General features: G+C 41.9%; 1 protein-coding gene across 1 annotated transcript in view; it reads left to right on the top strand.

Moving 5' to 3' along the window:
- Positions 1-18,155, top strand: part of fgf14 (fibroblast growth factor 14) — an 86,936-nt gene that overhangs the window by 4,489 nt on the left and 64,292 nt on the right. The window contains exon 2 of the mRNA XM_039014352.1: positions 18,018-18,128. Within this exon, the coding sequence (XP_038870280.1) occupies positions 18,018-18,128 (111 nt within the window). The remainder of the gene's footprint in view (positions 1-18,017; positions 18,129-18,155) is intronic.

Raw genomic sequence — 18,155 nt, 5'->3', positions numbered from 1 at the left:
GCACTTACTTTGATAGGAACGCACACAAGTTATTATTTGTAAGGAAAACATAAATGCAACAATGCGAGCACCAGCAAGAAAATTTGCTAGTTCGTGCAAGACTGTGCATATGTCTGCATACATGATGTGCGGAGGAAGGGCTCTCCTCGAAGAGGGAAGTATGTCCAGCTCAGTAAAGCCTCAAACATAAATTGGCCGCAACACTGAAATGGGCTACTTCAATGTGAATTAAAGAGGAGGCGGAACAACCCTCAAATCAAACTGTTGTTAGAAAATAGAACTTGTTAGAATATAACTTGAAATTGACAAGTTGAAGCATAGTCTATAATCAGTATTAACTGTCCTGTTGCGTAACAATCACATTTGTGACTCACAACCTGGATTCGGTCTTATGAAGCAACGTTTGGATTTCTGTTTTTTACATTGGATAAAGTAGAGACTCAGAGCTACAAAATGGTATATCATACACTGCATTTAAGGAAACAATGGGAAAGTAATTCTGCTTTGAAAGTTGGCCAACTTGTAAACTCACTTTTGAGAAAACGGTCTTTCAATGTTTTGGTACAACTATTCGAGAGCCCTTCTTTGTCTACACCCATTCAGCATTGTTCACACCCTCTTAAGCCTTAGCCCCACCTATCTCTTTAAGGGTTGATCCAACCGTTCTGTACTAACTTGCCAGCTACTTCCAGACATCTAAGAGAGAGAGAACAGCTCACTGTGGTTTCACGTTCAGAGAGCACACTGGACGCTCTGGCCAATAAGTAACGTTGTTCCGAGAGCTGTGACCTCAGAACTACAGTCAATTACCCAAGCTAACTGGCTAACATTGGCTAACTACTTCCAGACACATAATGAGAGAACAACCCAGTCTGACCGTTTTACTTGCCCTAGCAGAGCTGGTTAGGCTTTTTTCATGTTATCCAGAGTGCTGGTGTCTAACTGTGCTGCTGGCAGCAATTGAATTACGCTTTGTTGCTGACGTCTACTGACACCGGACATATTCAACGGGTGTTGAGCGTTCAAATATGTATCAGTTATTATGCGCTCTGGCACAATAAGACAAGAGTCTATTGTAACTATGTAACTAGATAGCTAGCTAGGTAAACAATTAATCCCAAATGCATGACGTAGCGTTAGTTAGCGAACCAGCGAGCAAACGTTAGCTAGCTAGCTAACAGTACACTTTAACGTGAAATGAAAATACTTTGTCATGAATCTGCAGGTAGCTAACCAACCAGGTTCTATGGCTATAACTAGTCAAGCAATTGTGTCTGAGATACGAAGAATAAGATCATACACGTAACGTTAGCTAGCAACCCAGCCAGCTAACGTTAGCTAGCTAAAAGTACACTTGAAATTAAACCACTTTCTGTCAAAATTAGAAACGTGTAATATCTAAACATTTTACCAGTATACATCACGGTTGGATGCGTCTCCTGTCTGATGCCATACATGGTTGCCTTATTTTGACGATGTAATCCAGACTGGTGTTTTCTCCATCTCTTTAGCTATCATACCCGAATTCCACTGATTTCAAAATTCGGTCTTCCAGAAAGTGTAGAGCATACACAAAACACTAGCTAGCTAGCCAGCCAGCTAATGTTAGCTAGCTAACAGTACACTTTAAGTTGACATTAGGTTTATGCAGTTTTACTACGCGATACGTAAAAAAAAAAAAAGCTGCTTTCTACACAATTATCTAAACATACTGACCAGCTCCAATAGACAGACGCGTGCTATATGGTAGACCAATCCAAATTCATCTCTCGGCATGTCCAGCCCACTCATTTTCTTAGCCAATCATGGCTAACGGGAAGGTTGCTCGCTTTTTCTATGGCTAAACCAACTAGGCTCGTAATTTAACTATTTTATTCGTATTTACAGATGACATACAAGTTTAATATTAAGGCACATGAAGGTTCACATGTTCGAGAAAGCATCTCTGCCAAAAAACGTATGTTGATAAAATATATTTTTTTACGTTCAACCAGCTCTCCTGTGAAGTCGTGACTTGCAACATACGCCTAGTTTCCTGAATCGGGTCACATTTTGGAACAGTGAGTGTATTCCTGCATCACGTGCATAAAACTATCAACGTGAGATATATGGAACTCACGTGTGAAAAGGTTAAAACAGTTAAAATACTTAAATCTTAAAAGGAAAAAAAAATCATAAAATGCTGGTCTTTCAGTCTTCCACTGCTAATTGTTATGCAATTTATACATCTACTCACCTATCATTCAAAGCCATGACAACAGGATCAGTATGAGCATGTCAACTAACTGCTGATTGTGAGTTTTTCAGGGGGAAAATGCATTATTTTTAGTCTATGGAAAAACTGAGCCTGTTTTCTTTTGAACCTGCTGAATGTGCCCCATACATATTCAGAGCAGTATTGGACAGCACACACATGCGAACACATTTATTTGTTGTATTGGATAATAACTTCAGAATCCAGACAAAATGTGATATATGTAGCCTCATTTAAATGTTTCTTCTCACAAAGTTAAGATGGATTGATAATATATTATAGAATGCATATCACATTGACGATACCTGTGGGAATCTGTAACAAGCAGATCTCAGTTGAAATACTATTAAAAATCATTCAAATACTTGTAGCGTTCTCTTTAGCCTGCCTGGAGTGCCAAATGGGCAGGGTTTGCACTTTTGCTAGTCTATTGGTTCCATTGTTCCAGAAAAGCTCAATCAAGTCCTGCTAAAGTATTTGATGTGATTTGATCTGATTACAATTCCATAAAGCATTGGACTCTATCTACAGTATGCTATTAGAATGTGTCCTATGAGAGAGTTTTGCCCTAAGATTGAAGATCTTTGGCCAGGTGTAGACTAGAGGTCGACCGATTATGATTTTTCAACGCCGATACCGATTATTAGAGGACCAAAAAAAGCGGGTACCGATTAAATCGGCCGATTTTTATATATATATTTGTAATAATGACAATTACAACAATACTGAATGAACACTTTTATTTTAACTTAATATAATACATAAATAAAAATCTATTTAGTCTCAAATAAATAATGAAACATGTTCAATTTGGTTTAAATAATGCAAAAACACAGTGTTGAAGAAGAAAGTAAAAGTGCAATATGTGCCATGTAAAAAAGCTAACCTTGCTCAGAACATGAGAACATATGAAAGCTGGTGGTTCCTTTTAACATGAGTCTTCAATATTCCCAGTTAAAAAGTTTTAGGTTGTAGTTATTATAGGAATTATAGGACTATTTCTCTCTATACCATTTGTATTTCATATACCTTTGACTATTGGATGTTCTGAAAGGCACTTTAGTATTGCCAGCCTAATCTCGGGAGTTGGTAGGCTTGATGTCATTAACAGCGCTGTGCATCCCAGCATTGCTAAGAGCTGCTGTTTGAATGAATGCTTACGAGCCTGCTGCTGCCTACCACCGCTCAGTCAGACTGCTCTATCAAATATCAAATCATAGACTTAATTATAATATAATAAACACACAGAAATACGAGCCTTAGGTCATTAATATGGTCAAATCCGGAAACTATAATTTCGAAAACAAAACGCTTATTCTTTCAGTGAAATACGCCACCGTACCGTATTTTATCGAACGGGTGGCATCCATAAGTCTAAATATTGCTGTTACATTGCACAACCTTCAATGGTATGTCATAATTATGTAAAATTCTGGCTAATTAATTACGGTCTTTGTAAGGAAGAAATGGTCTTCACACAGTTCGCAACGAGCTAGGTGGCCCAAACTGTTGCATATACCCCGACTCTGCTTGCACAGAACACAAGAGAAGGGACACAATTTCCCTAGTTAATATTGCCTGCTAACATGAATTTCTTTTAACTAAATATGCAGGTTTAAAAATATATACTTGTGTCTTGATTTTAAGAAAGGCATTGATGTTTATGGTTAGGTACATTGGTGCACCGACAGTGCTTTTGTCACGAATGCGCTTGTTAAATCATCACCCGTTTGGCAAAGTAGGCTGTGATTCGATGACGAATTAACAGGCACCGCATTGATTATTTGCAACTCAGGACAAGCTAATTAAACTAGTAATATCATCAATCATGTGTAGTTAACTAGTGATGATGTTAAGATTGATTGTTTTTTATAAGATAAGTTTAATGCTAGCGAGCAACTTACCTTGGCTCCTTGCTGCACTCGCGTAACAGGTGGTCAGCCTGCCACGGAGTCTCCTCGTGGAGTGCAATGTAATCGGCCATAATTGGCCTCCAAAAATGCCGATTACCGATTGTTATGAAAACATGAAATCGGCTCAAATTAATCGCCCATGCCGATTAATCGGTCGACTTCTAGTGTAGACGTTCAAAAGACACTTCTGTGTGATTCAATCATGATTGGATCTGTCTGATGATGTGATTTCAAATAGTATCTGATTACAATTCCAGAAAACATTGGACTCTATCTATCTATAGTATACTATTGGAATGTGTCCTGTGAGATAGTTTTGCCCTAAATTAATGAGATTGCAGGTCTTTCACCAGGTGTAGATGTTCCTTTAGAGGTGGACAAGAAGGATTTTTGTCTGTGTTGTCGCCAAATGTACAAATACATTGGTTGTTTATTGCCACAATGGGAAATCCAATCAAACGATTTGCTGACCTATTTCAATGTCATGCCAGTGATACCTGGATAATACATTATATTTCCATCATGTCAACAGTGACTTAGAAGGGTTAAGTGCCTTGCTTAAGGGCACATCAACATATTTTTCACCTAGTCAGCTCGGGCTTCAAACCAGCAACCTTTCAGTTACTGGCCCAACGTCCTTAACTGCTAGGCCACCTGCCGCCGTAGATGATTGGATTAGTTCTACGGTTCAAAGGGTTTTCATCGATTGCATCCAAACCCATGTTCTACTAAATGTATTCACTGAGTATGCAAAACATTAAGGAACCCGGCTCTTTCCACGACATAGACTGATCAGTTGAATCCAGGTGAAAGCTATGACCCCTTATTGAAGTCAGTTGTTAAATCCAAAGTCTTGAGGGAATTGAGACATGGATTGTGTATGTGTGTCATTCAGAGGGTGAACAGGCAAAACAAAAGTGGACCACTGGGTTGACATTCACTCTCTATGCCAGCTATCATTGTATTTCTGGTAGGTTTCTTTTCCCCAGGAAAATCCGTCATCAACACGATTACCTTTTCCAATGGAACATATTTATTCCTGAAGGGTTTCACACACAAATGTCATATTAAACCACAGTGGAGGCACTAGTTATTTTGATTACCATCTCAACTACTTGTCATGCGAAACATGATAACACAAACAGATCTGTGACCGGACTAGCTTTTCATATGCTTCCTGTTATTTTCCATGACAACATGGAGGAGAAAGAGACGGAGAGGGCTTTTCCGATGCGGGCTGGAAAAGCACCTAAAATATTCCAGAAACATCCAAAGTGTGTCAATCAGGGTTGGGCTGGCGGTGAGGTGTGCAACTGCTGTGTGTGTGTGTGCATGCAGCTGAGCATGTGACTCCACTGTCTAGAGAGAGAGAGAGAGAGAGAGAGAGAGAGAGAGAGAGAGAGAGAGAGAGAGAGAGAGAGAGAGAGAGAGAGAGAGAGAGAGAGAGAGAGAGAGAGAGAGAGAGAGAGAGAGAGAGAGAGAGAGAGAGAGAGAGAGAGAGAGAGAGAGAGAGAGAGAGAGAGAGAGAGAGAGAGAGAGAGAGAGAGAGAGAGAGAGAGAGAGAGAGAGAGAGAGAGAGAGAGAGAGAGAGAGAGAGAGAGAGAGAGAGAGATCAAGTATACAGTGATTGTTCCATTTATCCCAGGAGTAACCCTATTGTAAAAACGAAACAAAAAAACACAATTTCAGCTCGAGAGAAAAAGGGTTGTAATCTTTTTGATGTGTGTGAAGGTTTTGAGAGAGCGGGCAAGGGAGGGATACACCTATTGCATAAACCAACATTTCTACTCAGAAGAAGGAAGGATTTGATGTGTGTTTGTTGTGAATGCAGAAAGAGGGATGCCCCTACAGCTGCAAAATCACTGCAGCTATATCAACTGTTAGTCGTGAAGGGTACCCTGCCCGGTTCTTCATTTGCAAAACCACCATGTCTGACTCTATTGAGATAATTACCTTTAAGGAGAGAGAGAGAGAGAGAGCTCAAGTGAGAAAGAGGAATACACCTTCAACTGCTCAGGATGCGGTTTTGAAAAAGGGATTTTGTCAGTACAGTATATCCAGGGATTTTCTCAGTACAGTATATCCAACCCCCTTTCTATTCAGCGACTGAAAGCCTTATGTATCGTAAGTCTGAGAATAAGCCTTATTCTCAATAGTGGTGCCCTAGTAACACCCACAGCTTTGCTTGTTCTGTGCATGTAGCATACAACCTTGCATCCCACTGCTGGCTTCCCACTGAAGCTATGTAGGGTTGTTCCTGGATGGGAGACCAGATGCTGCTGGAAGTGGTGTTGGAGGGCCAGTAGGAGGCACTCTTTCCTCTAATCTAAAAAAATATATCTCATTGCTGTCTTTCAGATGGGACATTAAACAGGTGTCCTTACCCTCTGTGGTCACCAAAGGTCCCATGGCACTTATTGTAAGAGTAGGGGTGTTAACCATTGTGTCTTGGCTAAATACCATCATCCCCAGCTTCCAATTGGCTCATTCCTCTCTGCTGTAACTATTCCTTGGGTTGTTGCTGTAAATGAGAATGTGTTCTCAGTCAACTTACCTGGTAAAATAAGGGTTAAAGAAATGTGTGAGAGAGGCCAGTAGCCTTGTATATGGGTTGAAAATGACAGATCTGGGCACTGTTAAGTGTCTAAATTGGAATGCAGTGGCTGTACCTCAACATGTAATAAATGGCAGGCCTGGGTTTCACAGCACTGTATGGGTTTTGACTGACAGCCGTTCTGAATTTGAGCACCACACGCAACAAGAAGTTGCCCCCATCCCTCATGCTAATTGAGCAACTTTAGCAAAATATTTGTTGTCTGAGGGAGGGAAATGCTGTAAATTAAGAGGACTCAATGTATTTTGAAAGATGAGAAGCTGAGGATTATAATAAATACCGCTTTTATGTCATACAAGCAAGCCAAACACCTGTGAGTACAAATGTGTGGAATGTCACATTTCCAAATCATAAAACTCATGTAATAAACAGTGTCAACGTTCATGAAGACTATGCTTGATGTACAGTTACAAGATCACATGGCGTCATACCCTGGGTTGTTCTGAACAGAATGAGCCTGGTTGATGTACAGTTACAAGATGACATGGCGTCATACCCTGGGTTCTTCTGAACAGAATGAGCCTATGTGTGTCTATTGTGAAGAAAATCCACTGTGAAACACGCACCTGAGTGCACGCATAACTGCTTTCTATGCACACCAAAATGACAATCTGTTGCCCTGTGAAAAGCCTAGAACTGTAAGATCGGAATTTGTTACTTAGCTAGTCATGTTGGAAATAGAACAAGCTTTCAAATGATGCCCATCTGACCCAGATTACGATTTATAATGGACCGGTTTTGAATTGTGTAAACAAAAACAGTAGTTGTGTGATGACGGGGAGGCTGGGTTGTGTTCCAAACAAAACAACTACAAGTGTGCTTGCTGTAGTTCCTCTACAGCACAGCTAGGAGAGCTAAAAAAAAAAAAAAGCACCTTATAGTTGAAGAATCTTCTTTGAGTCACTTTGGAGTGGTGGGTGGCCACTCGGAGACACAAATTAGTCCTCTCACTCAAACCCTGTAGCACCTACCCCACCTTGCACCCACTCCACCCCTTCCAGGAATATTCTTATCATTTTACTGAATGTATCCAGAGAATTTTCAGATTTCGTTATCAACAAATGCGGCAAAAAGTAAAATGCACATAAAATCAACAGTGTAATGTTTGGATTCCATTTTGTGTCAGCTGAGCTGTTGTGTCCTCAACTTCAGTTCAATAATTTCCCCATAACCTCTGAACAGTTCCCTTTCAATTGCTACCACGCTTATGTATATGCTTTTCATATTTCTCCTGTGAGAAACATTTCAATGTAGTCCTATCCATATAGGCCGATTCCCACAAGTATAAAGGGTTAACTTAACATTTCACGGCCACACATGTAGCAGCGTATATGAATGTCTGCCATCAATTGGCAATCGTGAATAATGTATTGAATATTCAGTCTGAGGACATACGAAGGCTTGCATAATAGATAGGAGTAGATTTCTTCAGCTCCACTCGTACAGAAGGACTAAAATGTTCAAATTCTGCCATGATGAGAAAGAATGTCTGTGGCTTCTATCTTACGTTTAGTAAGGCATTTAAAGGGATACTCCCCAAATTACAAAAATACAAGTGACCAGGTAAACAAAAACAAAGCATGGATTGTCTTACCTTGTCCATAGACTCCTAACAGGGTAAGGGAACCAATATGTCATTTTGTAATTTGGGTGAACTATCCATTTAAGCTTATTTTGCATTGTTCTCAGTGTAGCTGCTGGATTTGCATTTCAGCTATGGTTTTGCTGGTTTTCTCTGGGCTTTTTATCAAACTGGGGTCACTTTGGAAATAGTGGGGAATTAAGTCCCTGGGCTACAGGATACAGTGCCTTTGGAAAGTATTCAGACCCATTGACTTTCTCCACATTTTGTTAGATTACAGCCTTATTCTAAAATGTATTAAAATGTTTTTTCCCCTCATCAATCTACATACAATACCCCATAATGACAAAGCAAAACAGGTTTTTAGAAATTTTTCAAATGTATAAAAAATAAAAATCTGTAATATCACATTTACAAGTATTCAGACCCTTTACTCAGTACTTTGTTGAAGCACCTTTGGCAGCAATTACAGCCTTGAGTCTTCTTGGGTATGACGCTACAAGCTTGGCAGACCTGTATTTGCAGAGTTTCTCCTATTCTTCTCTGCAGATCCTATCAAGCTCTTTCAGGTTGGATGGGGAGCGTTGCTGCACAGCTATTTTCAGGTCTCTCCAGAGATGGTCAATCGGGTTCAAGTCCGGACTCTGTCTGGTTCACTCAAGGACATTCAGAGACTTGTCCCGAGCTCCTGTGTTGTCTTGGCTGTGTGCTTTGGGTTGTTGTCCTGTTGGAAGGTGAACCTTCGCCCTAGTCTAAGTTTCTGAGTACTCTGGATCAGGTATTCATCAAGGATCTCTCTGTACTTTGCTCCATTCATCTTTCCCTTGATCCTGACTAATCTCCCAGTACCTGCCGCTGAAAAACATCCCCCCAGCATGATGCTGCCACCACCATGCTTCACCGTAGGGATGGTGCCAGGTTTCCTCCAGATGTGACGCTTGGCAGTCAGGCCAAAGAGTTCAATCTTGGTTTCATCAGACCAGAGAATCTTGTTTCTCATGGTCTGTGAGTCTTCAGGTGCCTTTTGGCAAACTCCAAGTGGGCTGTCATGTGCCTTTTACTGAGGAGTTGCTTCTGTCTGGCACTCCACCATAAAGGCCTGATTGGTGGAGTGCTGCAGAGATGGTTGTCCTTCTGGAAGGTTCTCCCATCTCCACAGAGGAACTCTAGAGCTCTGTCAGAGTGACCATCGGGTTCTTGGTCACCTCCCTGACCAAGGCCCTTCTCCCCCGATTGCTCGGTTTGGCCGGGCGGCCAGGTTTAGGAAGAGTCTTGGTGGTTCCAAACTTCTTCCATTTAAGAATGATGGGAGCCACTGTGTTCTTGGGGACCTTCAATGCTGCAGACATTTTGTGTACCCTTCCCCAGATCTGTGCCTCGACACAATCCTGTCTCAGAGCTCTACGGACAATTCCTTCATCCTCATAGCTTGGTTTTTGCTCTGATATACTGTGCACTGTCAACTGTGGGACCTTATATAGACATGTGTGTGTCTTTCCAAATCATGTCCAATCAATTGAATTTACCACAGGTGAACTCCAATCAAGTTGTAGAAACATCACAAAGATGATCAATGGAAACAGGATGCACCCGAGCTCAATTTCGAGTCTCATAGCAAAGGGTCTGAATACTTAGGTAAATAAGGTATTTCTGTTGATTTTTATACATTTTATAGAATTGCAAATATTTCTAAAAACCTGTTTTCACTTCTTCATTATGGGGTATTGTGTGTAGATTCATTAGGAAAACATTTATTTAATCAATTTTAGAATGAAGCTGTAACGTAACAAAATGTAGAAAAAGTCAAGGGGTCTTAATACTTTCTGAAGGCACTGTATATCCTTGCTCCTTACACAAATGCAAACGCAGACAAAATCAAGGACATTAAATGTAAAAATTTAACATTTTAGTCATGTGTGACCGACCGCCTTGGTTCAGTCTTATGTAGCAAAATTAGAAATTGTGTTTTTTACAATGGATAAATGCAGAGACACAGAGCTACAAAATGGTATATCATACACTGCATTTGTGTAATTCTGCTTTGAAAGTTGATCAACTTTTAAACCTCACTTTTGAGAAAATTGGCTTTGAATGTTTTGCCTACACCCATTCATCATCGTTCACAACCTCTTAAGCTTTAGCCCCACCCATATCTTTAAGGGTTGATCCGCGCGTTCTGTACTAACAACAGCGGTCAAGCACCCAAGCTAACTGGCTAGCTACATCCAGACACAAATGAGAGAACAGCTCACTGAACATTACTCGCCCTAGCATAGCTGGTTAGGCTGTTTTTATGTTATCCAGAGCATTGGTGACTGCAACTGTGCTGTCAGATTGTCCTTTCGTAAATTCAGCGCACATTAAACGCCCTGGCCGATGAGTAGGGTTGATCCGAGCATTCTGACCTCACAACGGCAGTCAAGCACCCAAGCTAACTGGCTAACTGGCTAACATTGGCTAGCTTGCTAGCAATTTCCAGACACAAATGAGAGAACACCCTACTCTGACCATTTTACTCACCCTATCAGAGCTGGTTAGGCAGTTTTCATGTTATCCAGAGCTTTGGTGACTGTAACTGTGCTGCTGGCAACAATTTAATTATGCTTTTTTGCCGGCGTTTACTGACACCGGCCTTATTCAACGGGTGTTGAGCGTTCGTAAATTCATCAGTTATTCTGTGCTCTGGCACACTCAGACGAGAGTGCACTGAAATTGGAGTAGATGGCCAGACTGAATTTACGAATGCACCCAAAATGGTTACTTTTAACCAAGACTTAACAAGTCTAAACAATGAACCATAATCCCAACTCATGACATTACTACCCTGCATGAATCTGCAGGTAGCTAACAACCAGGTTCAATGTTAGCTAGCTAAAATTAGGCTATAACTAGCTAAGCAAATGGCTCTGAGATACGAATAATACGATCATACACGTAACGTTAGCTAGCGAGCCAGCCAGCTAATGTTAGCTAGCTAGCTAACAGTGCACTTTAGCTTGAAATGAAAGTGAATTAGAAACGTGTAATATCTGAAAATGCACCTAGCTAGACTATCTTATCCATATACATCATTGTTGGACGCTTGTCCCTGTCACAGATGCCATGGTTGCCCTTAGTTTGAAGATGTAATCCGGAGACAGGTGTTTTCACCATCTCCTTATCTATCATACTCTAATTCCACTGATTTCAAAACTCGGTCCTCCAGAAAGTGAAGAGCAGTTCTACTAAGCAATGTATTTTTCCAAAAGCCACGTTAGACATGATTACCTACACATATTAACCAGCTCAAATAGACAGAAGCGTGCTATATGGCAGACCAATCCGAACTCATCTCTCTGCATGTCCAGCCCACTCATTATCTCAGCCAATCAAGGCTAGTGGGAAGGTTGCCACCTTTTTCTGTGGCTAAACCAACTAGGCTCGTAACTTAACAATTTTATTCATATTTACAGATGGCATTCAAGTTTGTTATTAAGGCACAGGAAAGTTCACATATTCCAGAAGGCATTTCTGCCCAAAAAAAGATTACGTTCAAAGGGCTCTCCTGTGAAGTAGTGACCCGCGACATATGCCTAGTTTCCTGAAACGGGTCACATTTAGCAGACACTCATATCCAGAGTGACTTACAGTTAAGTGCCTTGCTCAAGGCGACCATTCGGGTTCTGGCCCAATGCTCTTAACCACTAGTCTACCTGCCGCCCCAGGACGCACACACACACACACATGCTCACACACTTGTGCACACACACACGCCTCTGCACACTGTGTGCTAGCGCAGCGAGCTCTCAGCTCTGTCTCCATTTTAATTATTACAAATCGGCCTCTGCTGAACTGTCTGAGGAATCAATCTCACTCTCTGAGATTGTTTTAAACGCTGCTGATCAAAGTCTTTAATTGATTGGAGGAGGCCATCTTAGTATCTCTGCCTGCTTGTTCTCACTCAAGGGGATTGTGTTCTCATTAAAAATCCGTGTGTGTGTGTGTGTGTGTGTGTGTGTGTGTGTGTGTGTGTGTGCGTGCGTGTAGCACATGGGGATGTGTGAAACTTACTCGTCAGCCTGAAGTGTCCCCACATCAGCCTGAAGTGTCCCCAGCAAATAGCTACCTATTTGCGTGGCGCTGACTGTTAAGACGCTTCATGAGGGCGGTCACCTGTGCTAGCAAAGCAGAGGTCCAAAGTTCACGCCAGGATATGGGCCAAATTTGGAGGAAGTGGTACTTACTAAGCAAGCATCACAATGTCCTTTACGTGTGCTGGCCTATGAAGTCTCCATAAATGTAGATATCAATTCATGACATCTGAAAATCCTAATGTGGTCTCTACGCTGCCTCAGCGTTAGCGTCCCATACTCTTCAGTCAGAGAGAGAGGGCGATGTCAGTAGTTTTTCTCCAATTGCTTTGGTGCTCTTTTCACAAGTAAGTGGTGAATTTTCAAAACTCCAAACTGGTAAAACTTGGAACGCCCAAGTCTTATACTCAAAACCTTTTTATTGTGCATTCATTTTGTTTGGACACATCTTTCACCACACAACCATTGATCCAAAAACGGTGAAATATCTTGAGAACATTATTTTAATCACCAAACCACAACATGATATCTTCTCAATCTAGTTGTTTTTACCCACCAGTTAATCCAATAGCATTTCCCTTTGAATGTAACATGCTACAGTACTGTACATTACATTACACTGTTTTCACATTAGGCAATACACTTGCACTACCCATCAAAATGTAACATCAAATTTCCGTAATTCTTATCCCATGTGCGATCAATCAGTCAATCAATCAATCAATCAAAGCCCTTTTTACATCAGCAGATGCTACAAAGTGCTTGTACAGAGACGCAGCCCAAAAAACAACAAAGTGCAAGCAATGCCGATGTAGAAGCACATTGGCGAGGAAAAACTCCCTGTAAAGGCAGGAACCAAGGAAGAAACCTAGAGAGGAACCAGGCTCTGAGGGGTGGCCAGTCCTCTTCTGGCTGTGCCGGGTGGAGATGTTAAGAGTACACGGCCATTAAGGCCAGATTGTTTATCAAGATGTTCAAACGTTCATGGATTACATTATTTATTTTTTTCAACTTTATTTAACCAGGTAGGCCAGTTAAGAACAACTGCGACCTGGCCAAGATAAAGCAAATCAGTGCGACAAAAACAACAACACAGGGTTACACATGGGATAAACAAACGTACAGTCAATAACACAATAGAAAAATCTATGTACAGTGTGTGCAAATGTAGTAAGGTTAGGGAGGTAAGGCAATAAATAGGCCATAGTGACGAAATAATTACAATCTAGCATTAACACTGGAGTGATAGATGTGCAGATGATGATGTGCAAGCAGTGATACTGGGGTGCAAAAGAGCAAAAAAAACTAAAACAATATGGGGATGAGGTAGTTGGGTGTGCTATTTTCAGATGGACTGTGCACAGGTACAGTGATCGGGAAGCTGCTCTGACAGCCGATGCTTAAAGTTAGTGAGGGAGATATAAGTCTCCAGCTTCAGTGATTTTTGCAATTCGTTCCAGTCATTGGCAGCAGAGAACTGGAAGGAAAGGCGGCCAAAGGTTGGCTTTGGGGATGACCAGTGAAATATACCTGCTGGAGCGCGTGCTGCGTATATTGGTTCCTGACTTCCCTGAAAAGTTGCATAACGCGGAGGCTATTCAATGCTAATGCATTACGCCACAGGATGTTTTTGTGATGGTCAAGGGCAGTCAAGTCTGGATGGAACCAAGGGCTGTATCTGTTATTAGTTCTAAATGTTTTGAATGGGACATGCTTATTGAAGATGGTGAGAAAAGCACTTTTAAAGAACAACCAGGCATCCTCTGCTGACAGGATGAGGTCAATATCCTTCCAGGAGACCCGGGCCAGGTCGATTAGAAAGGCCTGCTCGCTGAAGTGTTTTAGGGAGCGTTTGACAGTGATGAGGGGTGGTCGTTTGACCACGGGCCCATTACGGACGCAGGCAATGAGGCAGTGATCGCTGAGATCCTGGTTGAAGACAGCAGAGGTATATTTAGAGGGCGAGTTGGTCAGGATAATATCTATGAGGGTGTCCATGGTTACGGATTTAGGGTTGTACCTGGTAGGTTCCTTGATAATTTGTGTGAGATTGAAGGCATCTAGCGTAGATTGTAGGACGGCCGGGGTGCTAATCATATCCCAATTTAGGTCACCTAACAGTACGGACTCTGAAGATGGATGGGGGGCAATCAATTCACATATGGTGTCCAGGGCACAGCTGGGGGCTGAGGGGGGTCTATAACAAGCGGCAACAATGAGATACTTATTTCTGGAAAGGTGGATTTTTAGAAGTAGAAGCTCGAACTGTTTGGGCACAGACCTGGATAGTATGACAGAACTCTGCAGGCTATCTCTGCAGTAGATTGCAACTCCGCCCCCTTTGGCAGTTCTATCGTGATAGAAAATGTTGTAGTTGGGGATGGAAATGTCAGAATGTTTGGTGGCCTTCTTAAGCCAGAATTCAGACACGGCTAGGACGTCAGGGTTGGTGGAGTGTGCTATAGCAGTGAATAAAACACATTTAGGGACGAGGCTTCTGATGTTAACATGCATGAAACCAAGGCTTTTACGGTTACAGAAGTCAACAAATGAGAGTGTCTGGTGAATAGGTGTGATGCTGGGGGCTACAGGGCCTGGGTTAACCTCTACATCACCAGAGGAATAGAGGAGGAGTAGGATAAGGGTACGGCTAAAGGCTATAAAAACAGGTGGTCTAGTGCGTTGGGAACAGAGATTAAAAGGGGCAGATTTCTGGGCGTGGTAGAATAGATTCAGGGCATAATGTACAGACAAAGGTATGGTAGGATGTGAGTACAGTGGGGGTAAACCTAGGCATTGAGTGACGATGAGAGAGCTTGCATCTCTGGAGACACCAGATAAGCCAGGTGAGGTCTCCCAATGTGTGTGGTGTGTGACAAAAGAGCTATCTAAGGCATGTTGAGCTGGACTAGTGGCTCTACAGTGAAATAAAACAATAACTAACCGAAACAGCAGAAGACAAGGCATATTGACTTTAGAGAGAGGCATGTGTAGCCGAGTGATCATAGGGTCCAATGAGCAGCAATAGGTGTGTCCGGCAGCCGTTCGGTAGTCGCTACTATGCGAGCCGAATGGGAGGCACGGCGTTCAGAAAGCTACCGGGCCGGGGCTAGCAGATGGGTCTTCGGCGACATCGCAACGGAAAAGCCTTTTGAAACCACATCGGACGATTACGTCGGCAGAGCAGTCGTGATGGATTGGCTTGGCTCCGTGTCGGCAATAAAGGGTTCAGGCCAATTGGCAAAAGAGGTATTATATTCCACGGATTAGCGGGTATACCTCTTCGGCTAGCCGGGAGATGGGCCTAGCTCAATGCTAGCTCAAGGCTAACTGGTGCTTGCTTCGGGACAGAGTCGTTAGCCAGCGGTAGCCCCTCGGTTGCAGCTAGCTAGATCCAGTGTAATGGTCCAGAGCTTGCGGCAGGAATCCGGTGATGTGGTGGAGAAAAGCAGTCCGATATACTCTGGGTTGATATCGCGCTGTGCAGACTGGCAGGTATTGACCGAGCTAAAGCTGGCTGGTGTCCGAGCTAAAGGTGAAGACCGCTAGCCGTGGCTAACAGTGACTACTACCTAGTAGCTAGTTAGCTGGATAGCATCTGATGGAGGTTCCTGTTATAATGTATAAAAATAGCAGATCTGTACCACATTGGGTGAGGTGGGTTGCAGTAAAGTATATTTAAAGTAAAGTAAGATTAAAATATATATGAAAAAAACCGATGAAAACGACTATTTACATGGGACAAGACGGGACAAGACAAACACACGTCCGACTGTTACGCCATCCTGCAGGATGACCAGCAGGGTCAGATAATAATCACAGTGGTTGTAGAGGGTGCAACAGGTCAGCACCGAAGGAGTAAATGTCAGTTGGCTTTTCATAGCCGAGCATTCAGAGGTCGAGACAGCAGGTGCGGTAGAGAAAGAGAGCGAGAGAGAGAGAGAGAGAAAGGAAGAGAGAGAGAGGGAGAGTTGAAAACAGCAGTGTGATCTCTCACACGGATTTTTTGCTGCAAAAACTAAATGTATTTTTCAGATATAATTACAACATAGGTGAACAGTAATCAAATGAAACAAATGTTTAGTAGGCAATGGTTTGCATCAAGCCTGTCTTGAGCATAGGTTCTCATCGACCTTGCAGTAGATGTCATTGTTCATGCACCTGGGTAAAAAACCTTTTGGCATGGAGAATCAAAGCCTGACACAGGACTGAAATTATGTCATGGTACTCTCATTGGGATGGCAATCATACACCTTCCATCTGTATTGTAATCATGTATTGTATTTTACAGTATTGTAGTGGTTGTGTGTGGCACTAGCAACACCAGAGTTGTGGGTTTGATTCCCACTGGGGTCACATACAAAAATGTGTGGACTCAAAGTTGTCACTTTGGATAAAAGCACCTAATACGCATTGGCAATTCTACCTTTTTTACTCACACTCACATAAACGCACACACACAGGGCTCATGTGATTATTCATCTCCTCAGGGCTTAGTGAGAATCAAATCTGGCCTGATAGCTGTCTCTACGATAAGGCTAATGTGGAAGGCATTAGGCCCTTGGGTAGACCACACACACACACACACACACACACACACACACACACACACACACACACAGGCGGCACACACACACACACACATGCTAAGGTGTTGTATATAGATGAATGCATTATGTTTTTTTCTTAGTGGATGCAACTGTTCTTCTGTGGAAAATGTGCATGTATAAAGAGTTCACTGCAATACCTCCCAATGTGGTGGGTGGAAGCAGCTCTTAAAAGCTTACTACCTGTTCCAATACCGACATCTCACTCAAACATCCGCGTTTAACTACAGGAGCTAAGACAATTGTTTCAGTTCAATGATTCTGTTTTGAAAATGACTTGAATATTCGCTTGAACTCTTATCTGTAATTATGAATGATAAAATAGACTTTAAACCAGAGTATTTCCCCAGCTCTATTAAGACAATATAGGCCATCTTATCCCCCAATTCACATGACAACCATGTGATGAATTTCCAGTGCAACATTATTAACCATTATTTCCCCTCACAGAGAAGAGAACTGAAGAGGGTGCTGTTGAGTTTGCTATCAGACCGATTTTCATATTAATTTAATCACATTTGATTGGGCCAATTTCTGAGTAAAGCATGGCTTATATGCAGTACATTTTAGCTACATGATTTGCCTCTGAAAATTCACAATGGTCATAAAACAATCATGAAGAGTTAGGTACTTTGTTTTATGGAATGGTTTTCAAACCAGACACAATGGATTATGAAACAATATATTCAAACAATTTCCACATAAGAATGGATTGGTTGCTCTTTACTCTGCGATCCTTTACCTCTCTTCTCTACATTTACAGTATATTACAGTTCATATAGAGATTTGAATATTTGCTCTATGTCTATGTATATATGAAGTGATTCTTTGGTGCAGCATTTGTGTGGTAGAGTCCTCTTCTCTCTCTCCTTCGGTTGAAAATATAAATTATCTTGAGCTGGTCTAACTATTTGTATACTGTTGCTAACCTCTCTCTCTCTTTTCTCCCTGTTTCCCTCTCTCTCTCTGTGTTTCAGATCCCCAGCTCAAGGGTATAGTGACCAGGTTATATTGCAGGCAGGGATACTACTTGCAAATGAACCCAGATGGTTCTCTCGATGGGACCAAGGATGACAGCAGTAACTCCTGTGAGTATACAGTCTCTTCATCTATCC

This window comes from Salvelinus namaycush, chromosome 19 (assembly GCF_016432855.1).
Source record: "Salvelinus namaycush isolate Seneca chromosome 19, SaNama_1.0, whole genome shotgun sequence".
Classification (NCBI taxonomy): domain Eukaryota; kingdom Metazoa; phylum Chordata; class Actinopteri; order Salmoniformes; family Salmonidae; genus Salvelinus; species Salvelinus namaycush.
Note: the sequence above shows the minus strand (reverse complement) of the source record. Positions and strands in the feature narration are given on the sequence as shown.